This window comes from Phoenix dactylifera, chromosome 16 (genome assembly GCF_009389715.1).
Source record: "Phoenix dactylifera cultivar Barhee BC4 chromosome 16, palm_55x_up_171113_PBpolish2nd_filt_p, whole genome shotgun sequence".
In the NCBI taxonomy this organism is placed as follows: Eukaryota; Viridiplantae; Streptophyta; class Magnoliopsida; order Arecales; family Arecaceae; genus Phoenix; species Phoenix dactylifera.
The window spans coordinates 12674815-12702763 of NC_052407.1; the positions used below are offsets into that span (position 1 = coordinate 12674815).

Below are 27949 nucleotides of genomic sequence, written 5' to 3' on the forward strand. Positions count from 1 at the left end.
ATTGATATAACTTACCCATTTTCACAAGTAGCTAAAATTGAAGTTACAAGTGTAGGTTCAAGCCTAGATTTAAGATAGGCTTTGTATTCCAAAAACAAATGTTTCCATCATACTTTAACTTATTAATTTTCTTCCTTGATCTTCACATGTGGATCTACAAGACCATGAGGTATGTTTTGTAACGATATTTTGAACCGGATAGTATTCAACAAGTTTTGATCTAATTCATACCCATAGCATAGACTACTAATCAGGGTTTCGAATGCCTCATTACCTGAGGAGATTTGAACTTACATGCATTAGTAAGTAATTTTCTCTCATTTTAATTCCTTCTCTTACTTCCAACCAAGTCACTTGGAATTGATCTAACCCTAGTATGTAAAATTTACATGTTTGCAATCATTGATGACCTCTGCTTGATGATGACTAGCGATCATAATGATTATTTTCACCAATACCATATTGGAATTATCATATTTTTTTTCAAATATTCAAAATTTTCAAGCTTGCACATCGCTATCATAGTCTTAGTCATCTAGAATCTCTGGCAGCAACTAAAATCAATCAGCACGTCACACAATCAGCAAACTGATTTGCTCTCCGAAAATGATTTGCTTTCCAATGAAATCGTCATATGACCTTTTCCTTCAAACTTAAGAAACTAGTGAAAATGGAAGCTATTTCCTAGAGTAGTTACTAGTGAGTCAATATAACTATTAACATATCACATTGCAGTACGAAAGTTTCATAAGGGGTCCACACATAAAATTCCTAAAGTATTTATGCTTAAGAAACTCTAAAACCATCACGTGGCTTGTCACGTGACCCCTTTTATGAACCTCATCCAATCGAACAACGAAGGCGAGGGCACCTCGTCCCCCCTTGTAATAAAAGCATCAACAGTAACCGGAAAAAGGAAGACCCCACTAAGCTCTCTACGACTCTACCCTTCGCATCGTCATCTCTGGCTCTCGGCTCCCCCGCCTCCTCCCTAATTGCTTTCACCACTCGCTGGTAACAAGGGAAAAAGAGAGCCATTAATCCCACCTTACCAAATCTCTCTCGCCCCTCTCTCCTCCCGTCTCTTGGCGTACATAATGATTAATGGGATCCTCTCCAAGCTTTAGATCTCTGTGCCCTTTTCCCGTTCTCCCTTCCTTTTGCTTTTAACCCGCCACCGTCTCTCTCTCTCTCTCTCTCCCCGCGCTTTTTCACGAGCAGTGGCGGAAAGAAGAAAAAGGAAGGAGAAGAAACAGCTAGGGTTCCATCAGATTACCGTGGATTATTTTAGGGTTTTGTTTTCCAGGGCTTCCGAGGAGGAGGAGGAGGATCGGATTTTCTTGCCTTTTCCCCAGATCGCTTCCTCGTTCCTTGCTGCAACCTTGGGCTCGGATTTGGTATTCCGGGGTTTTGAAGGAGGAGTTAGGCTGTTGTTTGGGGGAGAAAAAGATGTGATAATTGTTCTGGGGATTTTGGTGAGCTTTCTGCGAACTGTTGTAACTAATTGGCGTAACTCAGGGAAGAGTTATTCTTGTTGAAAAGTGCAAAAGATCTGCTTCTATCCTTTGGAGAATGCTGGGTTTTTTTTTTTTGGGGATAAATTTTGTGTTTTTCTGGTAGAGTTTGATTGCCTGTCGTGGAAAGAATGGATTTTTTGAGATCCTCCAGCAATCCCATTCAATTGACACGTAGTTTGATGCCGGTGTTTTGTAGTTGAAGGCATCGGGGCATCGGGAGCAGTGAAGACCTTGTTTAGAAATTGTTCATGGGAATATGATTGTGTGAGGTATTTTAGAATCCTAGTGATGGTAGTATAGGGATATCTAATGGGGGATATATGGCTGTTTAAGCAAGGATGGAAGTGGTTTCAGTGTCAGAAGCAGGCTTTTGTGGGCACCCAGGTTGCAGCCAGCTGCACCAGGGACAAGCTCGTGTTTCTGATCGACCGTCACTGGCCGATGGTATACAGCTGGTCCATAAACGTGGGGAAGTTTTTTTTGATGCTGCTGGTCCTGTGGAAAGATTGTGTTGTCAGAGGCTTTTGGTCGTTGATCAGTTTGGGTTCAGCAGCGCTATTTGTCATAATGTGGAGTTGTTTTCTTAGCTTGACTTCGACATCTTGCGTTGTTTATGCCCTTCTAAGTCTGGTTTGCTCCTTAATCTTGACTTGCGTTTTTCTCTTGCAATTTCTTGTATTACTTCTCTTTTTACCTATTTGTCTAATCCAGATAGATAAGATGAGGCTGGTTTTCTATATTTGCATATGTTGTTTTCTCCATGATATGTTCAGTTGACAAAATGTTTAATTTTGGAACTTAATGGCAACCAACCATGGTTTCTAGTTTAATCCGCTTTATATAATGCTATCATCATGTTTCTGATACATGTTTATTCATTGGGTGTTTTTGAGCTTCTCTTTCTGATTATACATGTTCCTCGATGCGCTTCTTTGCTTTATTCCTGAGCACTTTGTAAACAGCGATGCTGCTACTGAAATTTAGTAGTAATATAGTACACTCTCCTATGTGTTCTTAGATTGAATTCTAGATTTTCGTATGCGTTCTTAGATTGAATTCTAGATTTTCGTATGCATTCTTAGATTGAATTCTAGATTTTCACTATTTCTAATGGTTTTGTTGAAAATCTGAGTTTTTAATAGTCAGTGACATGGATGCTTTTGAGACCAAGTAAGTTCATTTATTTAATTGCTTTCTAGTGGCCTCCCTAAATGCACTTATCATCTGTTATCTTTCTAGGCACATAGTGCCTACCTGCCTGCTATTAGCATGTGAAAAATATGAAGATATGCTTTTCAGCCTGAGTCCAAGGTGATGAAACAAAGCCCATTCCCAGGGTCTTGATCGGACCTGATCTAGAGTATGCAGTAGGATGCTTGACTAAGGAGAGGAGGGGGGGGGGTCTGTAGGAGAAAGAAAAGAGAGAGAGAGAGAGGGCATAATGATCAAACCTATAAGCTTGAGAAACACTGCTTATACTTTTTCAGCAGTAAAGGTGCCTCTTCCTTTGTTGAAATAGCCATTAAATTTCAATAAACGGGTAGAGTTTTAAACAAGTGTAAGGCATTTTTGCTTCTTTTAATGATACATTAAATCCCTTGATAGTCAAGTGATTTCCACATTTGGGGAATTTGTGCCTGACCTCTACTTTTCATAAGGACCAGAGTTTGACAAGAAATTGATTAATTGTAAATATTTGTTTTTGAGTTGGACTGTTCTGTTGACAACTTTAGGTTTTTTGTTAAAAAAGGTTTGTAGTGTTCATCTGTTATTCTGGTTTGGGATTATATTGAATATTTAACATGATAGTGGTGGTGAAAGATTCTGCTTGCTGCAATATCTTGTTCCTTATGCATATATGGAGTTAGCTGTTTCAAATTGTTTCTAGTTTATAGTTGATGCTGTTCAAAACCAAAAGGGGGAAGGACTAGGAATACATGGTTCATCAGCTTCATGCTATAATGTGTATTTTGTCAAATAAATGTTTTGACACTTTTTGACTTACTAATTTATATTTCTTATTTGTATATTTGGAACTAATACATAGCTCATCAGCTTCATCTTACGATGTTTATTTTGTCAAATTGAAGTTTTTACAAATTTTGACTTAACTAATTTATATTTCATACTTGTATATTTGGAACCAGTAAAGAAGTGATATTGTGTGCTAAAGATTCTTGTTTTTAGTGAGTATTTGAAGTCTGTATGCCTTTAAAATCAACGGATATGGCCTATGATGCTTCAACACTGACCTTTTATCTATTAGCTCATCTCTTTTGTGGTCGTCTCTTAAATCATTTCCATTTTGGCTGTCCCTTGTATCATAAGATTTTTAATTGAATAGTTAATCACCTTTTGTCTCTTATATTTCTACTGCTTCTAAAGAGAGAGGCCTTTGCAAAAGCGTAATAAACTATTTTTGAAAAGCAGCTACCTGGAATGCCTGGGCGGCTGCAATGGCTTGCCCAAGCCCCTAGGGTGGACCTCCTTTACATCTGACATTTACTATCTAACATGTCATGTCCTCTGAAAAATGTAATACTGTTTCCTTTTTCTACCATCCTTTTTTCCTATAGTTTCTTTTGATTAGTTTCCTATATTTCTAGGTATTGTTTGTGTAGTTATGAATTCTCATTCATTTTAAACTACAATCTGCCTAGGTATCCATCTTCCATCTAATTGGGCAATCCTATGAACACATGAATATGTTACTGCCTTTAAAAACACTGGTATTATATTATTGAGGGTTAGCAGGAATTTTTAGAGCAGGTTTATGGTTTTATATTTTTGATGTAAGACTATTTTAATGAGGAAGGAAGAACTTGAGTTAATCTCTTTGTCAGTGTTTGGTTCGGGAGTAAAGCAGGTATAACGCTTGAAATGAGCCTTATGCATACCTTTATACAGATATGAGAAATGGGCATAATCAAGGAACAATTATGCCAGTTAAAGTTTTTTATGCATACATAACCATGCCAAGGGAAAGTTGCCACTATTTGTGGCATAAAACCATCATAGTGCTAAGATGCAGGAACAAAGTGCATAGGCAACAATATAGTCACCTATAGATCATCATTAGTATAGTGCTAAGATGAGGGATAAATAGAATGAGCAATTCATGAACAGTGAATAAGGGTTGATAATTTTATCATTCAGACAAGAGTAACTACAAGAGTAACGGATTCTTATTTATATCAAGATTGTTAAAGCACCCACTTTTCTTGTAATCAAAGCACTCAATTTTCAGGAAAAAAAAAAATAAAAAAAAGGTTGTCATGTAGGATAACTTCTCTCATGTGTAAACACAGATGGTTGTAATGACTGGCTTCTCCCTTGCAACATGGATGTAGTTAGATGCAGACAAAAACACTTTGTTCTTCATCCAGTAGAGAGGACTCCTTTTGCAATGCTTAAGTGGATTTATGGGGTTACATGATGAGTAATGGTACAGTGGTTATCCTATTGGCTCAGTGGATTACATATCATTTGTGATTAGTAGGGGGTGAAATGATTTTCATATCATATAATAGAAATGAGGTTATAAAAGGACTATTTTATTACTGCCTCCGTGGATTACATGAGTACCATGTTGTTATCAGTAAGGGGTAAAATGATACACATGATATATGATAGTCAAGGGTTATATGGAAGGGATATGATTTTGTCCCATAAATGAAAATAAATTCCTTAGTAAAGAAGTTAAAATTTCATGACAAATGCAAATTAAAGGTTAAAGGACACTGATCTTTGTAATTTGGTAAGAGAGTTTTATGACTTTATCTATTGTTTCTTGAAAGTGGAATAACTAAGGAGAAGTAAACCATATTTGCTGTTAATCTTCTTTATGATTTTTAATTTGTGATTGTGTCATTACGAAAATCCATTCATGCAAATTTATTGCTTGGCAGGCTTTTCTTGATTTGTCACTCTCTCCTACAGTGCTTCTAAGATCAATATGTCATGGTTTTCAAGATAAAGTTTGTATGTTCAGATGTTATAATATGTTAGAAATTTGTTTTTATTACTTTATAGCACATTCACTGATGTGTGCAAAATATGCTAGTGAATTTTTTATGTTGATGTAGCCAATTTCAGCGAAGGCAGGGGATGCATGGTCCCATATGCTGCCATCTTTTCTTCAATTCCCAAATCCCATAGCCTTCCTTCACCTAGCTCTTCACCTAAAGGGTAGGGATGGGACTATAGGATTCTAACTCCCTCAAAAAAAAAAAAAAATTGTGCTTGTGTGTTTTTTGAAATCAGCAAACTTTACTTCCTGCATCATGCTTATAATTAATTTCTGAAGAAAGTGTTCCATATTTAGATTGCCGAACCTAGTGAATATGGTCTTCCTACTAGCAAGAATTAATATAATCAGTCTATCATTTGCTTGTGAAAGATATAACTTTTTACAAGGCCATTCAATGAACTATGTATGACTGACATGAATTTATTGTATCAGGGGGCTGCTGGGGCAGCCATTCGCTGTTTAGGCCATACCCCTGGACTTTTTATCATTGGACTGTTTGGAATTTTGTTTATGTGGATATATGGCAACTTTTGGATTACAGGAATTCTATTTATAGCTGGAGGTATGGAATCTGCACTGATGAAATATTACATATTCAATTTTAGTGCATCTTACACTCCATAATGTGATACCATTTTCTTTCTTTTTTTTTTGTTGATTATTTATGTCAAGCAATTGAAAAATGATTATATCATGCAGGCTATATGTTTTCCCTGAATCATGCACGGTTTCTGATACTCATAGCAACTGCATATGCTGTTTATTGTGTCAATGCTCGTGTTGGCTGGGTTGGAGTTTTTCTGTCACTAAATCTCTCTTTCCTTTCAAACGATCTCCTGAATAAGTTGCTTCAAGGATATGATGATACCAATGAAGGCTCACACTTTGAAGAGCAGAAGAGTTCAGAATCTTTTGTGGAAGACTTCTCTGCTGATGCTGAATATACTCCTCCAACTAATGAATCTGAAAATGTAGCATCTGTTAAATCATCATGTACAACATCCACTGTGCCAACAGTTTTAAATACTCAGAAAGAAGCTTCTTCTAGCAAGGTCATCAAAGCTGATTCAATGTCATTGGATGAGATGAAAAGAATAATGAATAGCGCAAACCATTATGAAGTTCTAGGCTTTCCTCGGAACAAGAGTATCGATCCTAAAATATTGAAGAAGGAATACCACAAGAAGGTGGTGAATTTTTACATACATAGAACCAAGAGTAACTCTTTTCAAAGTTTGTTCATCCATCCCATGATATTTTAACTTAGCTGGTGTACACTTTGTTTATGCAGGTCTTGCTTGTCCATCCTGATAAAAATATGGGAAACTCATTAGCTTGTGAAACATTCAAAAAGCTTCAATGCGCGTATGAGGCAAGTTAATCTCGAGGCAAACGATTATTCTCTTGGTTTACTAGGAACACCTTATGAATTAAAGAGAGATTAAGGGAAAAAGAGAACTGCGTCTCAACATTAGAAGTTAATTATGTTCTATTTATCTCAAAGGTGCCTGCATAGCTTAAGAAAACTTTCAGAGAGTCTTTGCTGCAACTCATAAATGTATATTTCAGGTTCTTTCAGACTTGACAAAGAAGAAAAGTTATGATGAAGAATTGAGGAAGGAAGAATCTGGGAGAGTGGGTCAGAAATCTCGTGGTGCCTCTCAACAGGTAGAAATAATTATGGCATATAATTTAAATGATTCGGATAAGTTAATCCAGATTTAATGGTTATCAAAAACTGAATCACCATTATGATTCACAAATATTAGAGTGAAATCTCATATGCTTTAGGTTGTGTAGTTTTTAATATGAGTAAATATTACGCTTACTTGCTGGGAAGTACTTGCTATTCTTGTGAAGCATCCAAAGTTAAATAAGGCAGAAACTGAACCTGTTTACCTCTGTCAAGTAGGTAGATTTTTCCACACACACCAGGTCGTGTTTTTGGCTTTCTGATTGTCCTCCTTTTTGCCACGAGTTGCTTTTCTGATTGGGTGAACACCAATTTTAGAGGGTTGACATCAATCATAAATTGAAATCTTGTCCATGCCGTTAAGTGGGCATTAGCATGACCATGCCTGTGCCTTACTGGGACATTGCTTTGGCATGGTGTTAAGTGCATGCCAAACATTGGTACATTGTGGCATGGTATGTGCCGATCTTGTGCTCGTCCAGCATGACAACAGTACATGATACTTTAATCCTTGCTTCAATTGAAAGTCAGTTGTAAATGTTTGTAAACTTCAATGTCTCATGCCTCTTTTTGTGAAGCTTCCAGTGTCCAATAAAGATGGACGATGCTTGATATTCGAGGTCAATGTACTTCTCTATCTACTATCAATTTTTTGTGAGTGTTCTTGAGAATATTCCTTTTTTATAGGATTCTTCTGTTGTTTTACTGGAGCATGGCACTAATGCTTGAGTTTCTAATGGTTTTTTATGCCAATGTTCTGAAACTAAGCTCGAATATCAAGTCATTTTGATGTCCGGGCTATGGGTTAATGGGTGGAGCCGGGGTCGATCACTAGTGGACCCATTAACTCATGGTACTATAAATAAATACTTTCCACTTTGTAGAATCTTATCCGATCCCTAGTCCATGCCATCACCCTTCTCCTCTCGTGTCGACCCATTAACTCATTAGTGCTATAAATAAATACTTTCCACTTTTTAGGATCTTATTTGATCCTAGTCCACATCAGCCTCCTTTCCTCTTTGCCTCAAGTCTTTCTCTATCTCCCCGATCCCATCTTTCGTCCCATCATTCTCTCTTGATACCATTGTGAATCAAGAACCCAACACCAGTGGCAGTGGTGGTGAGACTCCTCTAGCAACCCAGCCATCTTGCACCTACTCCACTCCCTCTTGATTGCCCCTTCCCCCTGGATGACATCTTTTCAAGGTGGGCTCCCTCCACAGCCTCACTGCCCGCAGTTAGTGGTGCAGTAACCTCGACATGGTGACCTGTACCCGCTCCCTCTCTATCCTTTTCCATCCCCATGACCACGTTGTGGCAAATCAAAACTCAAGTGTTTTGATTTCACCCTTCCCCCTTGAAAACCCTAGAAGCTGCATGGAAAGGTAGGAGGACTTAATGGGGATCTCACCTTGGCAATGATGATGGCCGACGACACCACTCTCGCATTTGCCTTCGCCAACACCACCCGCTTCCTCCTCCGCCCAAACCCCACCTACAACTAGCTCTGGGCCATCTACAGCCCCTTCGACCCCTTTGCGAAGGACAGTGTCCTTGGGGCATGCGCAACCACCCATGACCATTAACTTGGACGAATCAAAAACCGGGTTGAACTAGCAGGTTGAGTGGGTCGATAGCCTGTGTCAGCGGCTTGCCAGAGTTTTGAGGAAACCCAGGTTGAGGATTGATCCAATCCTTTTAGGCTTATAGGTCACTGGTCGGCCAGGTCAACATGCCCGACTAGGATGGGTCTTAAAAATTGATTTATACGCAATTGTCCATTGCATTTATTTCTGTTCTTGATTGTCAACTCTAATTTGGAGCATTTTGCTGTTGAATGATAGCCTATGGTGAAGTAGAATCTGTAAACTGATTCCATAAACATAGATTAGTTAGATATGTGACCATTCTAAGCTGGATGCACGCATAATGCATGCATGCTTTTTGAGTGAGTCGCGTGGAAAGCTTCTGTGTGTACATATGTATGTATTTATGTATGTCTGCATGTGTGTGGATGTGTGCAAATTGTTCTGTAGGCTTCTAATTTGTTATGTTAGTTTGTGTAGGATTCTTCACTGCTATAATTTTCCATGCTGCCAATCTGAGACCCAAATAACTTTGCCCAATCGCCTGATGTCATCTATTACAGGATGGGGTGGAGTATCGCTCTGAAGAATCCAGGCGTATAGAGTGCACAAAGTGTGGCAATTTTCATATATGGATATGCACCAAAAGAAGTAAAGCCAGGGCAAGATGGTGCCAGGTCAGAGATTAATCAGAACCTTTTTTTGATGTTGGAGTGTTGACTTCCTTTATTTCTACATAGATGACGAAACCATGTAAGCTTTGACACCTGATTAGAGTAATTACTGGTATTAGGATTGCTCCCAGTATCATCAAGCTAAAGATGGAGATGGATGGGTAGAGATTGGGTGCTCCTCAGTCTCTTCAACACCTCAGAAGGTATGCTCATGTTAAAGCATGTGGAAGTCTTTATTTTTTTAAAATTTAGATAGTTGTCTTGATGTTGTTATGATCATCAAGTTGAATAGCATTTGTATGACAGTGAATGCATCAACAATCTGAAAAGTCATCTGCCAGTTAAGAAAGAAAGAAATTTTGATGTTTATCCGTGAGAAATGAATAAGATGGATAAATCTATATACAGAGGAGAGGTTGGAACTCACCTGATTTTTTAGTGCTTGAACTTTAGAAAGTATACACTGCATATCTAATATACATATTACGTTAAATGATCATTCAGTATCAACTCAAGATCTGTATTCAGACTAATAGATTTTTTACTCTTATCTCAGTGTTGTCGTGGTGACATGCCACTGTACTAACTGCCGTTACATCCATGTTGAAATCTGCCACATGTTAATGGTGGAAGTCATAAAAGATAGGAACACTCTTCCCGTTTGTAGCAGCCGGAGCGCCTGTCTTCTCCATGACTTCAACCATCCGCATTGAGTCTACCTGGTTATCTATACGAAAATAGCATGTGAACTTAATATAGCCGCTTCTGTATTGCCTTACAACTGAATTAAATGTTTGCATTTTCTCTGGCCTTTTCTGGGAATTGGAACCGGGAATCTGCTACAGATGTTGAATGTACACCAGATAAAAAGTTCCTTTGTTTGAACATTTTGTGCTTTTATTTGCAGAGATCAGAATTACATCTATTGGCTTATCACTCTTCTCTGGGGTCGAAATGGACACTTAAATTCACTTCTTTGCTGTCAGTGAAATGGCCATTTCTTAGCAAGATACTATATGGGAAGAAACAGAGGAAAATTGAGTCCATGACGTATGTATATACAACTCATTTGAAGAATCATAGCGAGAAAGTGCCCTTTTTTGATAAATTTAGGGTCTTTCTGCAGATAATTAAATGTTATGCTGCTGAAGCAGCTATATTTTTTTGCATCTTTGAGCATAGCCTCCCTCCTCCTTTTTATAGTAACATTTTGGCCATAAATAAGTAGAAAAGCTTCATAAAAGTTTTTACTATAAGATTTTCACTCAATCCAGAAATTACTAAATAGTGAAATAACATTTCTATGGTCTCCTTATCGATTCTTGGTTTCTAACATATGCTAGAACTCCTAGGTTTTTATAATATTAACTCGATTAAATCCTTAAAAAACTAGAATTCTGAAGAAGTAATTTAATATACTCTACTTAGTAATCATTCTTGTCTTGCATTGCATATGAAATGGGAATCACATTGTTCACTTACCATTGACATATCTTTGAGTTTTTGATATGCTCAAGCATAAAATCCTCAGATGCCCACATCTTATAAATCAAATTGCTGTATAAAATTTTCAGATGCCGATATCCTATACATTAAATTGCTGAAGGCATGTATTTCAATATTGAGTACCCACCAATGTATTAAAATGAACATTTGACTGTGAGAACTACTTAGTATATTGCGCAACCTTTTGGGAAATTATTGCTCATTGTATACAACTGATTCCTTTACATAACTATGACTTTTAATATTCCAGAAAATAGGTTTTGTTGATTATGCAGATGGCTTGAATTGACTTAATTTTGATTGGAGATGGTCAGTAGAGGACTTCTATTTAGATCTTTGATATGCTTAATGTTACACTTCACAACTGCATTAGCTGTTAATAAAGTTTGATTTTTATGATCAATTTTATGGTATTTAATCATCAATCATTCCTCAAAAGTTATCTTGTTTAATAAACCATTATGCATATGATTACTAGTTCTAACAATAGATTTTACAAGTTTTCTAAAATATTTATGCTAATAGTGTCCTCAGTGTATAGATAGTGTAAATATTCAGTTTAATTGAAATGATTGAACTGTTTTTGGTTCAACACTTTTGTGATTGTAAATGCAAAAGAAGCGTTTCTGCTGGATGTTACGAACTCTGGGGGAACAGTATCCTGTTCGTGTTGAAGGCAGTGTTTTAAGACTAGGGCTGGTTGAGCAATTTCACTATTTTACTGCTTAACTTGGAGGATTGGGGTTCACTTTCAGTCCTATGAAAAAAATAAAAACTTGCATCTCAAGTTTCCAACTCCCTTTGTTGCTGTTGCCATCCCAAGTTACCTACAGGGTATATTTGTAGTAAGAGATAAATGCAAAAATAAGTTATGAGATTCCATCATTTTTGTGGTATATATGTTATATATGTAATGGTGCTGATAAATTTTTTTCCCATTACAGTATTTACTTACTGCTAACCCATGACCTGGACGCTAGAATAGCTCGATGTTAGGCTCTCTCTCTCTCTCTCTCTCTCTCTCTCTCATGGTTTTATCCAAGCTTTTGGTGGGTTTGGCTGAAGTTTTCATATTGTTGAACATAGTCCCCTAATTTATTGCCATAGCTTGTTTATAATCCTTAGATTATGCTGCTCAAACATCAGTTAGTTTCATATATACTAAAATACTTACATGTTATCTTATAATTAATTTTGACCCATCTAAACTCTAAGAGGTGCTTGTGGATGTAGGAACAGAAACAAAAATCACTTTGAGTTTAGATATAGGAACCATGTAGGTATGAAGTTGATGATGGTTTATTTGTTTTTCATTTTTATTTTTATCAAGGGTGGGAGGGGAGATGGTACTTGAGGCTTCCATTGTCTACCAAAACATTAATGTAGAAGCCTTTCAGCCCTAATAGCAACTAGTGCAAGGTTGTCCTGTAGAAGATATTGGAAGGAGAATGAAGAAGTAGAGGTGTGCATGGTTTGGGTTTTGGTTTAGGGGCATTTTCTGAAACCGAACCGACTTAAATCGGTTTCCAAAACTGAAACTGAAACCAAACCAACCTAATACGAAAACCTGTTCAAATTTACCCTAAAAATTCGGTTCGATTCGGTTTATTAGGTTGGAAGAGGAAGAGAGAAGGAGAGGGAGAAAGATAGAGGGAGGAGGGAGAAGAGAGGTCCGGCGGCTTCACTGGTTGCAGTGGATTCGGCGGTCGTGATGGTGGTGGGGCTTGGAGGCCAGCCCCACCCTTTGTCCACTTCTCAATTCGAAGCCAAAAGCTAGAGTGGCAATAGTTGTTGGGATTGGAGATGGAGAGGATGAGGTCGGCTAGCTTGAGGTAGAGGCCTTTGATGGAGGGGTGGGCGGCAAGGTGGCAGGGGGAGGGGGAGAGGGTGCCACAGTAGAAGTGGAGGGAGACGTTGGTGGTGAAGATGCCTGGGAATGACATTGTTGTTCTCGAGCATCATGAAGATGGTGTTGTTGTCGTCGCTGGCATTGCATAGGAGGGCGGCAGCGTAATTGGTGATGTCCTTGTGGACACGCCAGAAGGCGCCGAGGGTCATGGGGTGCGATGGTGGCGGTGCAGCGGACCTCGACACTATTTTTTTTAGATGCTAGAGACCCGATCCTTATAGAGGTCGGAGCTGGAGATAGAGAGATCGAGGATGATGCAGGTCTTCGATCGTCGAGGGGAAGGGGCAGTCGCATGGGTCTAGGGGAAGGAGAAGTTGGATTTTGACTGGGGAGGATTGGCGAGAGCGACCACTAAGGTTTAAGCCTTAAAGGTGCTGGCTCCATTTAGGGAAAGGGAAGTTGGATTTTTAGCTGTTGATGTTTGATCGGATGACTCACAAATGTTGGGGTTAAACGGCGTTGGTTCTATTTAGTCCCACATTGACTACTTACATGATACTTTCTCCCTTTTAAAGAAAGATCCTCACAAGACTAATCATTGAGCTTGGTACCTAAAGCTTGGTTTGGGTGTGACTGGCATATCGAGCTAGTTCCCTATTCCAAGTTAAATGGTACATATGCAGGTCAGTTCGGTTTAAGTTGTTTTTTTTAAAACTTAAACTGAAATAGAATCGATTTTTCCAGCTCTAGAAAATTCCAAACCGAAACCAAATTGAATGTGGACAAACTTGATCCAAACTGAACCAAAATATTTGGTTTGGGTTAGTTTTGTAGTTTGGTCGGTTTTCTAGCACACCCCTGTGAATAATAGATGGAGGTGGAGGGTCTGGGATTTCTCAGTCAAAGGACGTATATATACTGCCGCCAGGAGTTGCATTGGAGAAAGAAATTCTAAGATTAATCTTGACTATTGGCGTGAAGAAAACTCCATCAGAACTAAATTAAGAAATCCTATTAAACCCTAGAACAATTCTACTAGTGGTTAAAATTTTATTGGATCATGATTTGTTATTCAGAAAATTTGAATTTTAATATTAACTTTTTTTATTTTTAACTAAAGGTAGCTTGCTTTCATATCTTTTCTGAGGAAAAGGTTGGCTTTAATATCACCTAGTCTTAGGTCAAAAAAATCTGGAGATAATTGGTTCAAATATGTATAGTAAAATGCTGTTTGAGGAATAATCACCTTATTTGTCAGTTAAAACAGGTTTATAAAGTTTTTTGGATTTGAGTCACTAGAAATAAAGCAACCAGATTATAGAGTAAGTCTACAGATCAGTCAAAATACGTGGAAAAATTGTGTTGCTAATTTACGTGAGAGTCTGTATTGTATTTGACATTGTAGAGGAAGCAGCACAGTTCAATATCTATCAGCTGTTGCTTATGGTTACCATTTAAGTCTGGTTTCAACTGGTTCCATCTTTAAATAGTATTGGTGTAAATGGTTTTCTGTGGTGTTAATTGTAGGCCATATTGAAATATATATTTGCAGTATCTTGTCTAGCATTCAGGTGTCTTTCACAGCATGACAAATATCAAGCACCTAACTAAGAACACTTTTGAACTGATAATATTTGTTGTTAATTTGAAAAGTTAATTTCTTGCTTTCCAGGTGGAAATACCACGGGCTTTCGTATGTGCTGAGAGCAAAATATTCGATGTGTCTGAGTGGGCCATTTGTCAGGTCAGTTTTTAGCAGCTATCACAGGATTGCAACATTTTTTTTCCTTTGATATTTGTGATAAGCCTTATGTATTTCTTTATTGTAAAGAAATTATTTTCTCTTGCACGACAACCCCTTGAACTTGCATTTTTGTTTTTTTTTTCTTTGATTAAGTTACAGACATCTCTAGCACCAGAAGTAAACTTTCACCTCTGTGGACCCAATTTGATAGTAGTAGAGGTCAGAGGTGGATTCCAAGATTTCTATATTATTTACAAACTATTTCTTCGATATTCTTGTAAAAATTATATAATACTTTTATGTGAATTCCAGCCTCAACTGAACTATAAACTAAAGCAAACATATAGCACATTATGGAGGTGATTTTACTCAATTTTCCCATTTGGTATCAATTTAATCTCCTTCCACATCAATTGGGTTGTGCATGTTGTAGTGATGTTTACTTTTACTGAAAGTGGATTATATTACTAAAAGTTCTATTCAAAAAAGAGATAAGTAGTATAACTATTAGGAGGGGATATCTGACAACATATTTAGTATGATAAAATGGCTGACCATAAATGGTTAGGTGATAGCTCACATAAATCATGATGGTGTGTTTCCATACCATCAAGCTTTAGAAGTCTCCACAGGTAACCATTACCCTGTTAAACAGGAGATTGTTTAACCTTCCACTGTTTTAATATGTTGCAATTTAACAGTTTGTATAACCTGACACTGACAATCCTTCTAATGCTTGGACTTAATCCCCTTCAGAGTATTTCTCCCTCCACGAAAAACTTGCTTATCAGTGAGATCAACTAGTGTTCTTTAAAATAGTATATAGTGCTAGTTTCTAGCATCCAGTGTACAAGTTATTTTCAGATTAACATACCATTCTTTTATGGGCATGTGCCAAATGGTCTGTAACGAAGAGTATCAATTCCTTCCCTTTTTCAGCACATTATAAACTGATTTGCAAGGTCCACCTCTTAAGAAGTGCTTGTGGTAGAGTTTAAGAGCTAATGCATTTCTATATCCATTACTATGTTGCTTGATTTAAGAGCTAACGCATTTCTATATCCATTACCATGTTGCTTGTAACACTTTTCTCATGAGATATGAAGAAAAGAACATTTCTAAATTTATTTATTCATGAAGTTGCAATACCAGCAGTATTCCATGCATCACATCTTTATTGAGGGGTATATTCATGTAATCCACGTAAGGTTTAGATGTGCTCGACTTAAAAAATGTGAGGAAGAAAATCTAGAAATATAAATTTTAGTGGAAAACTCGATGTTGTTTGAAATAACAGTGAGAAAATATTACTTGGATGGAGTTGAAATTTAAAAAGGCGAGCATTGGGCCTGTGCAGTGCAGATGATTCTTTGGATAGCTGATGATTTGTGAATGGTTAAACTAGATTTACATATATCGTTAAATGATTCAAATCCCTCTCTTGATAGCGATATTCTTAGAGGTTTTATGCATATTCTCTTTTTCACGAGAAACACATCTGCTGAATATTGATATGCATAGTATTGTGTGTGTGAGAGAGAGAGAGACATACAGAGAGAGAGAGAGAGAGAGCAGCCCTACAAGTAAACTAGAACGAACTCATAGAGCTGATTAGGTTTGGTTTTAAATATAAATTGGTTCAGGTGCTAATTCTATTTTTTGTTTTTAAAACCCAGTTGGATCACTTATGTTTTGTGTCAACCCTCAGAGGTTTCAAACCTAGCACCTCCTCCATTTAGAGGAAGGGTGTGAGCACTGGGAGATAGCCAAGTTCACTGGATCCATTTTCATAGGAGGAAGAAGGATTTTGATGGTGTCTGGAATCTGGAGGAACCACAAGTTGGAAATGAGCATATGGACAGGTAAAGAGGTATTTGCCTTCTAATAACAGAACAGATGGAGGACCAATTATAAAAAAATCCCAGATATATGGAAAAATTGGGGAGGTTTTGTGAAAGATGCATAAGAAAACTCAGAAGTTTTTAGGTGATTAGGCAACTTAGATTGACTGTTTATGTGGCCACTAGGAAAAATGAGAGGCTTATAAGGATTCTCAGTCAATGGATATGTGGACTGGCTATGTTTTCCACTGACAAAAATTGGTGGCTTATTAGGATTCTCAAAGCCAATGGATATATGGACTGGCTCTGTATATTTGGTTACATTCATGAATATTGGAAATTCAAATATGTAATACAGTTATGAATATAATGCAGTACATTAATTATGTAATTCTTTTCATGCTTCTTTCCCCTGGTTTACTAACCTTCTTGAATTTTGACATTTCATTGATCATCTTTCTAAAACAGTTTTATATGCCACATCTTAACTGCTTATATTTAACAAAATAATAGATGCCATCTGATTATTGTTTTTTAATTTTTAATAATATTCAGTTCCCAAAACAGGTAATATAGTTGCATGATCTTTCTCCCGGAAAGGCCCACATCTATTTTGCCCTTTTGTTTCTGAAGAAAAAAGTATTGTTTGCAGGGAATGGCATGCAGGCCTAATACTCATCGACCAAGCTTTCATGTAAATATGGTTGGTTTGGATAAGTCAGGGCAGAGATCAAACTCCTCCAGATATCCATGGGGTTTGGATGCTGAGATGATTGCCGAGGATGATGAATTTGAGCTATGGCTTCAGCAGGCCTTGGCATCTGGTGTCTTTTCTGAGACTCCCAAACGTAGAAAAAGCTGGAGCCCATTCAAGATCCATCAGAAAGGTTTGAAACAATGGCGGAGATCTCCATGAATGCAAATTAAGACTTTAAAAACCGGGTTATATCTTCATTGGAGAAGATATATATCTGGCCTTAAAAGAAATGAAGAAAAACATGACACCGAAAGGAACCATGTGTCTGTAAATAGATCAAAGCATCACTTCCAGACGTGTAGCTCTCTTCATTTGGGAGAGGGGAAAAGAAAAATAGGAGGTAGCAGTTTAACAGCTCCGAGATCGTGAGCTTTTATTCAGAGGAGCCATTTTATGCCCTCATCATAGAGTTGTGGAGGAATAGTGGTGACTGGTGCTTTAATGTGTCCATTCCAACATTTTTATGTTTCACACTGCATGCTGGCTTCTGCTTTAATAGTTCTGATCTCTGGTGTCTTTTGAGGCCTTGAAATGTGGGAATGGCTGTATCTGATGCATCAGAAGAAAGGCGTGAGAACCATGCATTGTTGGATGATGGACTGGCAGAATATGGGGTGCATGAGGTCTCTATCCTCCATCTTTTGCGGTGAAATAAAGAAAAATACTAAAAAGGGACTACACGTATATAGATCAGAGGCATGCCGTGGAGGTAAAGTGTTTTCTAAAGATGTTGTACGCTAGATGACCTGGTGAGCACAATGTAAATTTCAAGCCTGCCAAGTGGAGGGCCTCTTGCAAGCTAGCAAAGAACTACTAGTGATTGAAGTTCCAAGTGTTTCTCCTCACCTGTTCATATTTTCTTAGCATTTGTGTTATGACATCTCTTTCTCTAAACAATGATCTTTGTATGTTTAACATTACAGGAACAAAGAATAATTATTTTCTATATGAGGCGAAGCTTCGTAGCATTCTCATGTGATAATCCATGTTTGCAGTGAACGGGCGCAAGACCCCTCTGACCCGTAGAACTTGTATTCTTGTATCTATCGTTTATTATTCAAGGAAAAAAGATAGCCTCCAGCCTGTCAAAGGGAATATGTTTTAAAACCAAAGTGGCTGGTTGATTTTCTCCTCAGCAAAATTTTCCAAGGGCTGATGTCCAAGTTATATTGGTGGGCGACTGGTACCAAGGAGAACATATACCAGGACGAGCAGAGATTGATTTATTTCATTTGATTGACAGCTACACTGATTTTAGTTTGAAAGTAGTAAAATGAAGATTAAATTTTCTCTCAGTGATTTTTATATTACTTAAAAACCTTGCTCCTTGGTGCTGTATTGGTATCCGCCTCTTATATTCCCTGTTTTGGTTACTGTCTGATACTGGTGCAAATTGATGTCGCAGCCCGTGAGAGAAAAACCTTGCTCCTTGGTGTTCGAAGCTTGTTTTCATAAAACTGGGAAAGTGGAATGCATCTATGGCACTTGGGAATTATAGGAGCAGTGATGCAGACTTCTTTAGTAGGATAATACATTGCCCCTTAATTCAACTGTTCACAAAGATGATCCATGCAAATTTGCATCCAAATTTCAGGATCCTTGAGGACTGCCTTTCCTCCTAACAGACCTGGCTCTGTTTTCAAGTTAAATTTCAGGGATAAGCTTGACCAAACTAAATCTCAGGCTTCTTCAAGTTCTCAAGATCCAGTTCTAATCGAAGTCACCCTTTCCAACTTTGTCAGCCCTAAGCCTACAGCCATAAGCCCTTATTTTAGGGGTTAGCGGAGAGTGTGTAAGCACTGCAGACAAATGAAAGATGTGCTTCGGCTCTCATTAGATAAGCCAGCGAGGGAGGAAAATCTTGGTTTCATGAGACTTCAATCTGGTTGATACCAGCCATATTCGCCAAATGATCAGCAACCTGATTTGCTCCCCTTGGAACCTGCATGCGTGCATGCAACAGAACCATGAAATTGTAGAGCATCTCCGGTGGAAATTCCTTGAAGCCGGATGAAGAGAATCTTCCTTGCCATTTATCCAAGCAACCACGGTTTTTGACTCCCATTCCAACAGGATGCTATCCATCTGAAACCTATCCATTGCTATTTGTAGGCCAAGCATGTTGCAGATTGGGAGACTTTCTTCTCAGCCATGGAGAGCTCATTCTGTCAGAATTGGCGCATATACCAACTACTGATGCTTTTAATATTCTCTATCAGAGGCATGGATAGACTGCTATATTCAATTACGTTCAGTGGGTTAGTTTGATAGGTTGCTGCTTGTTTTCAGACTGTTACTTCTTTGTTTGTATATAAATTTGAGCTGATTCTTGTACCAAAAAAGCTGCAGTTAACTCAGCATTAAGTCATAAGCCATTACCAAAGGAACCGTGGAGGTTGACACCTAACACACTAGCCCTATTAATTGATGTATTAATCCAAAGTCTCGTATAAATGAAGACAGGTCAATGTGAAAAAAACTGACCACCTTACCTATCAAAATTCTCTCTAGTTCACTCAGATTTTATCCTAAATATATTGAGCAGATGAAATTTGACATTCAAAATATCATTCCATATAATAATAACAAGATTAGGTAGAATTTTGATGTTTAAATATATCGAGGAAAACTAGGGAGAGTGAAGCTTCTTTGACCTATTAGGGAAGCGGAGTAACTAGGAGGCTGACCATAAAAATCTGAGCACCAACCGGCTACAGTGAATCCCATTATAACTAACGACACCACTTAGGGCTCGTTTGGTTCGCGGGAAGTATTTTCCCTCCTAGGAATATGATTCCTGGGAATCAGATTCCTAGGAAGAGGATACCTAGGAAAGTACTTTTGACATGTTTGGTTAACCATGGGAAAGTGACTAATTTCCAAAGTGCTTATGTTTGGTTGACCATCCACTTTCCTAGGAAAGTTATGTATAATTCCTATTATGCCCTTAATAAAAATTAGGTCTTTAATGCCTCTTTAATGCTTCTTTAATGCTGAAGGGTCTTTTTGGGAAAAAATAAAAAAGAAGTGATTCCCACCTCATGGGAAAGTAACTTTCCCATGTTTCTCATGGGAAAGACTTTCCCATGAAATGTGGGAATCATATTCCCATGGGAATACCACTTTCCCATCTCTCTCCTTTGAAAACTCCAACCAAACAAGAGGCATTTCATTACTTTCCCGTTGACCACACTTTCCCCCCTCGTTTTCCTGCGAACCAAACGAGCCCTTAAAGATAAGTAATTTCTTTTGCCTGGCCAGCTATATATCAGCAGTGATGTCATTACTTAGCAAAAGATAAATGTTGAATCAAAAAACTCTAAAATAACTTGAAGAAGGTAAACTTTTCACTATAGCTACTTCACAAGTTAGAAGTGGGCTCCCTTTAGGGATGATAGCCAAACAGATTTTTTGGGGCATTCAACCTATCCCAAACCTTAATAGGATTCATTTAGCAAAATCCTATAGGGTTTGGTACATAAAATTAAAGCTCGTTAGGGTTTGGAATGGGTTTGAAATATGATCCTCAAGGACTCGCTACTAGAACTCGATTATATATAATATATATTTTCTATAAAATTTTAGAAAAATATATATAAAGAGAGAGGTGAGGAGACTTGAACTCTAAGTTCCAATAATATCTAGCATCTACATTTTCCACTAAGCTACAAAATCTATTTATATTTTGACTGTTTGCCAAATTATTTATACCATTTTTACCTGACATTATTGATATTTAAGTCATTATGTAAAGGTCTTTTCCTTTATTCCCCCTACTCTCCCTTCCTTATTTTTTTTGTAATTTTGGGTCAGGGACCCAAACAGATCCAAATAAAGATTTATTGGCATGTTGGGTATGCGAGAAATTTTCCATTATTTGATGGGACATGTTTCAAATTTTTGGACAAATTTTTAATAGGATTTGTATGGATTCGGGTAGTAGAATTTTAAATGGATTCAGGTATGGATAAGGCAAATTTTACGATGCCTATCAGTTGCCATTCCTAGCTCCTCTCTCTCTCTCTCTCTCTCTCTCTCTCTCGTGCATGTGCATGTACTTTCACAATAAATACTATTCTTCTGCTAGATTCACAAAACATTATTATCATCTTCATTACTACAATAATCTATTATTATTATTTCTTTTTAAGAGGTATGTGAGTGTTCTGCTACTAGATTTGTAAGATATTATTATTATTATTATTACCATTACTATCACTATCTATTATTATGATTATATCTTCTTGAGAGGTATGTTTTGTTGCTCGCCAACTTCGAGTCAAAGGACACAGCATGCATAATTCCAAAGAAACAATTTGATTCCACTGGGTTCACTTTTCTACCTTCCCTCGTCGTGGGAATCCTGAGAAACGCCAAGCCAACGCAGCCTGTTAGAACTTTCCACCTAAAAAGCCACTTTGAAGTAGGACCAGTTCGCCTTTACAGCGCCATGCCTATAGTACCCAATGGCCATGATTGTTGCAGCTTTTGTTTTTTGGCCTGCTTTATTATTATTATTATTATTCTCCTATGCTGTGGAAATGCATCAAGAAGGGTCCCACTGCAAAAAAGATAATTATCAAAAAAAAGGGAAAAAGTTCTAATTTGGTGACCAAATACTGTTATTGTGTGATTAGGTGATCACAGAAATGAATTTTTTTTTTTTTAGCAGAACGGTGGAAAACAACCCAAATTTAATGCAAAAGATGGAATTGATTGGCTTCACATAACTGTTTTAATCAAAAAACTATATATATAATGACATGATTGTAATAGTCTAATTACCTTCTCATTCTTTATATAATCTTCTAAACTACCTATAGGAGAAGGTTATCTAGAAATTTTAGGTGCATATTAGCCAATCCTTGACACGTCCAAGTATTTTTCAGGCACAGCACACATCACATTTGCTCAAGTTGTATAGGCTAGCTTTAATCATATGCCAAGTCATCTCATATTTGAGTTAACATATCTTAATTCGTATTTGATTCATAGCTTAGAGAAAAAATTGGCTTACAATGTCATATATACTATTGAGGGTTGAATGTGGACTATACAATTATCCAGATATTTCTTTTAATGGATTTCAGGTCAAACACTATAATTATTTTAGTTAGTATTTTATCAATGTTGTGCGAAGTAAAACATGTTGTTTTATCATTCCTATTTGATCTTACAAATTTTCCATCTCTTTGTCTTCTTATTATTATTTATCTTATAAGAATTATATACTTCCATTAAGGTCACCTTTAACATATTTATTAATATATTCTTGTACGCTATCATGGTTGACGCACAATCAAAATGAATTACCAACTTAAGCTGGGTCAATCTAGTTCATTCATTAAAGGGAAGAATATAACCCCAAAAAATAATAACAATAACTATGCAATTTTCTATGCAATTGATTTACATAATTTAATATATTCATTTTTCATAGTTAATATAAATATTTAAAACAAATAATGTTAATTGGTGAAAGTGTGAATTATACTTTTGAGATAATAATATGAATTAGAGGTGCAAATGGGTTGGGTCGGACTACGTCATGAGTGACCCTGACCTAACCTAGTTCTTTGTTTGGTTCCTAATGTTAGATCCAGATCCAACCCAATAGAAGATCGGATCTAGTTGGGTTGGGTCCACAGCTAAAATTTTTAACCCAATAGGTCATTCGGGTCGGGTTGGGTCCATATATAATCCGGTCCCAACCCAAACAATTTGGATCCGATTCAGTTTTGAGTCAGACTATATTTCTTTTTTTTTTTTGCTAAGGCAGGTGAATCATATCTGACGAGTACGGATGCATCCAATAAAGTCAAAAAGCAGAATGCCTCGAAGTGCTAAGGGCAACTTCCCATCACTAGCCCACAGAATGCTATCGGAGTGGCTGGCTACATAAGTGGTTACCCAATTCGCAGCCCTATTAGCTTCATGGAATACATGTTTGACCTGAAAGGCCTCGTCATCTCTCCTCATAGTGCAGATGTCTCGCAACAAAGGGTAGACGCAACCGTTGGCCCTAGGGCTCCTTCCGAATCCAACTGGTGAAGCTATATACTTTTGGTACCATGCTCTGCATTATAGACCCATTCTATTGCGGTACAACATTGTCTATTTGGCCTATTTGATTGCCGGGATGCACGTTGCCCTCAAGGATGCTGACCTTTGCCAGCTTATTTATGTAAAAAACCATGCATAAAGGCTACTCCAGCCACCTGCACAATTTTTTGAAAGGCCAGCAGTATGTCAGCACCATTATGCTCTGCAAGCAGAATGGTTTTGTAATATCAATGGAAATGATTAATATCATCAAGCCCTATCTCTTCAGGCCATGGAGGCTTTCCTTCAGAAATTAGAATTCTTTGGTGCCTGCTGCATTTCAAATTAAATGTATCCATAGTAATTTAAGAAAAAACCATAATATATCCGATACATGCAGGAGCAGCCCTGTGGGATCCCTTCCCATAGTAGGTTAGTCGGGTACAGTACCGAGCAGAGTTTCTATTAGCAGCTTGTGCCGCGGTTCACAAGTTACTATTAAAAACTTGTCAATTACTATATCCAACCAACCAACCAATAAAAATTAGCACATCCTAAACCTGCCAGTTTAATTAATTTAACTCACTTTAATCATAACTAAAAGCAACCCAAGCTTTCATTTATAACTTAAAGTCTACTATACATAGCTCAAAATATAACAAACTTTACATCTGTCTCAAGTTACTTTACATTCACACCCCACCTATGTGCATAATACAAAGGTTTTTCCTTTCACTCAGAGGGGGCATGGCCAACCTTCTTGACAAACTTCTAGGATGATGCTAATGCAGTACCTTTATAATGTTATGACTCTGCCGATCTGCGAAAATTTACAGAAAAAGAGAGGGATGAGACCTAAGTCCCAGTGAGTGGATAATCTATTAACCATGAGAAAATAAGAGGTTTCAGCTGTGATACTTATTTACATACATTAAATATAACGTGTTTATGCCACATATGAAATATTTGCATTTGATTTTAAAGCACTTAGATTTCAACCCCATAAGAAATCTGCTGTTTGCCAATAGTACTACAACTAGCAGGAAATAAAGCTGTTGCTTTAAAATAAAGCATTAATAAAATCACCTTGCTCAAGTCATTTTTCTGGACCATAGAGTCTACTTTCCTTCCCTGAGGAATTTGATACATAGAACATTCACATAGGTTCTAAAATCATTATGCTTAAAAATAATACATTTGTTGCTCAGTCATATGTATACATAGCTTAAATATTGAAAATCATGGCTCCCGCGAGCCCTACTGCCGGTCACTCGCATGAGGCACCATTCTCATGAGTAGCCCGACAGTCCTATGCATGGTGCTACTACTACGCCCTCTCGGCGTCCCAACTCTGCCCCACTAGCACATATCATTACTACGCCCTCCCGGCGTCCCATTTCTGCCCTACTGGGCCCATATCATAGCTACGCCCTCCCGGCGTCCCATCTCTGCCCTACTGGCCACATATCATAAACTCTGATGTGATGTATCTAAGGTAAAAATGCAAATATTAGTTACTGTAACAGGGTTGGAGTCGACTCTAGAGTACAGGGGTCGACTCCAGAATAGCTTGGGTCAAACTAAAATGACTCTCTTGGCCGTGATAAGGGGATTTAAGTGGTTCAGTCACTTTGGGTTAATTCATTCCCAAACAAGTTCATAAACTTACGAATCAACAAACATGAATTTAAACTATTTTCAAGCATAGCATATATTTTCCAAATCAGATCATTTATCCACTGATAGAAAGCAATTTAATCATGAGAATTAATACTTCTTATTTTCATTCTGTAGCATATTCATTCTGAATTTGGAGACATCATTCATTTCTCTGGAATTACAAAATAAACTACCATAGTTAAGAAGAAAACCACTCACCTTGTGATGGCTAATGCACCACCCTAGTGCTTGATACTCCCGGCACACTTCCGGGACTCTCTTCTCCTCCTAAACAATTAAAAGAGTCGATCAAAATTATAACCTATATGATGCAACATGATTATGCATGTTCCAAAAAGAAATCCAACACCCTCATCTCAACTTTCTGATTTTTACCTTGCTTGTCTTGTTTTAGGACAAATAAAACCTCTCATTTCTCAAAGGTTTCCAAGCTTTTATCCCCCTCTTTGATACCCTGGGTTAGGACTAGAAAACCTTCTATATCATCTATAAATTTTCAGCTGCCAAACAACTACTTAACATCAAAAATAAATCAGAATTCAATTTCCCTGTTTTCAGCTTGTTTGTTCTATTTTCGAGCCAATTAAACCTCTTAACTCCCGGAGGTTCTTAAACAATCAATTCCACCTATTAGGCTCTGTGTTAGGACTAGGAAATCCCTAACACAACCTACAAACTTTCAGCTTTAAATAACAATTTAATCACCTAAAACACAAAGAAATCCCATCGCTTCATTCTGCAGAATTTCAGACTGCTTTCAACAACTTCGGAAGCATAGTTCAAATCCTTTTTCATACCTAAAAATTCATCTAAAATAACTAAAATCTTCCTTTATCACCCTCCTACGTGGGACTACAATTAGAATCACTAAAAAGTTTGGAAAACTCACCTGAAATTCGCTGGGAAGCCTGGGTGCACCAGAATTTCTATATTTCTGTTCTGCAGCCCAACATCAAGTTGCTCTTCCTCTTTACTTTAAACCTTCTTCCACAAATTCTTTGGATTCCCCAAGTAGCTCTCTCTCTTCCCTAGCTTCCTCTCTCCCTCCCTGGAGCTTTTCCTGGCCTGACTTGGGCTGGCACCTACAACCAACAACTAAACTTCTCCTAACGGTTGAACAGCAGCAGCACAAGTTGCTGCCTGCTGAAAACATGCTAGACACCCCCCCCCCCCCCCCCCCCCTCTCGACACGTTGGCTTCCTAGATACCTAACGTGTCAAAAGAGTGGTTCCCAGGGGTTTTAAAAACTAGGTTTCAGGCCACGTCATGCTTCCTACTTTTTACAGAAATTTTGGACAAATCTATGTCTGCAGTTTTCTGTAATGACAGGCTTCCGAGGGACTCACCTAACTTGTTTTGTTCCAGGCTGTAGGCTAATCCGTTTGAGCTGAAATTTCAATAGTAAATCCCTCACTCAATGTAGATTATGTGTTTAAAATTTTACTTAGATTCATGGACTATATCCAGAGTTATTGCACTCTCAATCCGTGGAACCGTAAAATTTTCTGTAACAGCTGAAATTCCGACCTTTTTGAATTGATTTTGAATCAAACTTCCTGGGAAATTTCCATCCAATTTGCATCACAAAATTTTTGATATTCCCCCACCTTTCCTGTGCATTCGGATTCTCATAATAAACTAGGTTAAAATCATGAAAATGCTTAATAACTAGTAAAAAATTACTTAAGCTACCCTAACCCTGTTTCAGGGTGTTACAAGCCCAATGTATTTAGGGGCCTAAGGTTGTTTTGTCTTTGAGGCCTTTCCTATAGTGGGTCAGCCTAAGGCAAACGCACAAGGAGACTTTTTTTTCTTTTCATTTTGTCTTTGAAATCTTTCCTGTGGTGGACTCTCTTTGAGCCGGTACCTTAGGCGACCGCCTTAGTCGCCCAATGGTTGGGCTGGCCCTGGAAAATTGATGCTTGTCACGGACCTCATGGCCGCGGTCTCTTGGACGGGTTGCAACTCGAGAGATTAAACAGTTAGGCTTGAAAGACCTTTAACTTAAGTACCTCTATAGCTTAGGGTCCCTAACGGGTTTAAAAAAAAGACACAACGCAAATGCAACTCTATGAGATGAGAATGTATTGGTTAACTTATATTGATAATAAAAATATTTTAATGACATTAGAGAATCATATCCATCCATAGCAAAGTTTAAAAGAATTAATTTGAAAAAAATACATAGAATAGCATACAATTTTGACAATCTAGGACAACACAGCACAATGTACTTTAACTTCTCCATCTTGAATGGTTTCAACTAGGCTAAACCTAAATAAATACAAAAAAAAAATTATTTTTAGTTTTTCTAACATTCAAAAAGTATCCTTCATTATTATTTTTTTTAATAATTAAAAAGTTATCTGAATGGATGAACTTGAAAAATAAATTTTATTCAAATTTATTTATGCATAGTTATTCAGCAACCATACTAACCTTACTTATAGCCTACATGTCTCTTACTACATGGATCGATTATCCGCAGCCGCACAAAAAATTAGAATGCACTGGAGCTCCAATTGAGAGGTTACTCTCACATGTAATCTAACAATGCACCAAGCTCCCCTCATGAACTCGCCTTATAAATAAAATCTAGCCATAATTATCTAGAAATTACGACTAATCAGCTACGTCATGTAAAATCAATTTTATGCACACAAAAAATGTCTGCAGGCGTGATACAAGAAAATTAGCATGACTCACAATAATCAAGAATATATTTGTTGATAATCGATATCAGAATCAAAATGAATTAGAATTAGAATTTGAACCGTCATATTTCTAAATACATTTGCTTCGTAGAATAAGAATCAAAATAATTTTAAATATTTTTTTAAAAAAATTAAATATAAAAATATTTTTAAAGAACTAAAATTTCTAAATAAATTGAATGGAATTTAAATGCTAGAAAAAAATGGAATTGGATTTTGTTGATAAAAAAATTCTAACATAATGATTGGTGTGGAAGTCATTTATTCTTGTTTCTATTTTTGAACTCCATTTTCTTGGGCTCTAAATGCCAAG

The 27949-nt window shown here is 37.3% G+C and overlaps 1 protein-coding gene and 1 long non-coding RNA gene across 5 annotated transcripts; one reads left to right on the forward strand and one right to left on the reverse strand.

Moving 5' to 3' along the window:
* The first annotated feature begins 908 nt into the window (after positions 1-908).
* Positions 909-18182, forward strand: LOC103712133. 3 transcript variants are annotated; one of them, XM_008798559.4, is made up of 10 exons: positions 909-2147; positions 5980-6109; positions 6247-6734; positions 6839-6919; positions 7117-7215; positions 9393-9506; positions 9623-9706; positions 10411-10553; positions 14531-14602; positions 17096-18182. In XM_008798559.4, the coding sequence occupies exons 1-10, from the start codon at positions 1827-1829 to the stop codon at positions 17139-17141; spliced, it is 1578 nt and encodes a 525-aa protein (XP_008796781.2). In that variant the 5' UTR covers positions 909-1826; the 3' UTR covers positions 17142-18182. The 3 variants fall into 3 exon arrangements, with proteins under 3 accessions (XP_008796781.2, XP_008796784.2, XP_008796780.2); XM_008798558.4 differs by lacking the exon at positions 10411-10553 and having other exon boundaries at positions 912-2147; XM_008798562.4 differs by lacking the exons at positions 10411-10553; positions 14531-14602; positions 17096-18182 and adding an exon at positions 10060-10398 and having other exon boundaries at positions 910-2147.
* Positions 18183-23833: 5651 nt separating this feature from the next.
* LOC120104115 lies at positions 23834-26072 on the reverse strand. Of its 2 annotated transcripts, XR_005506592.1 has the most exons (3): positions 25812-26072; positions 25121-25189; positions 23834-24062 (listed from the first exon to the last, which is right to left on the reverse strand). It is a non-coding gene; the product is annotated as an uncharacterized LOC120104115 (long non-coding RNA). The 2 variants fall into 2 exon arrangements; XR_005506591.1 differs by lacking the exon at positions 25812-26072 and having other exon boundaries at positions 25121-25298.
* Between the last annotated feature and the right edge of the window lie 1877 nt (positions 26073-27949).

Coding starts and splice junctions, on each gene's coding strand:
- LOC103712133 (XM_008798558.4), top strand. CDS start 1,827: ATGGGGGATATATGGCTGTTTAAGCAAGGATGGAAGTGGTTTCAGTGT. Junction 6,735..6,838: donor AGAAGGAATACCACAAGAAG/GTGGTGAATTTT, acceptor TTGTTTATGCAG/GTCTTGCTTGTCCATCCTGA. Junction 14,603..17,095: donor CTGAGTGGGCCATTTGTCAG/GTCAGTTTTTAG, acceptor TATTGTTTGCAG/GGAATGGCATGCAGGCCTAA.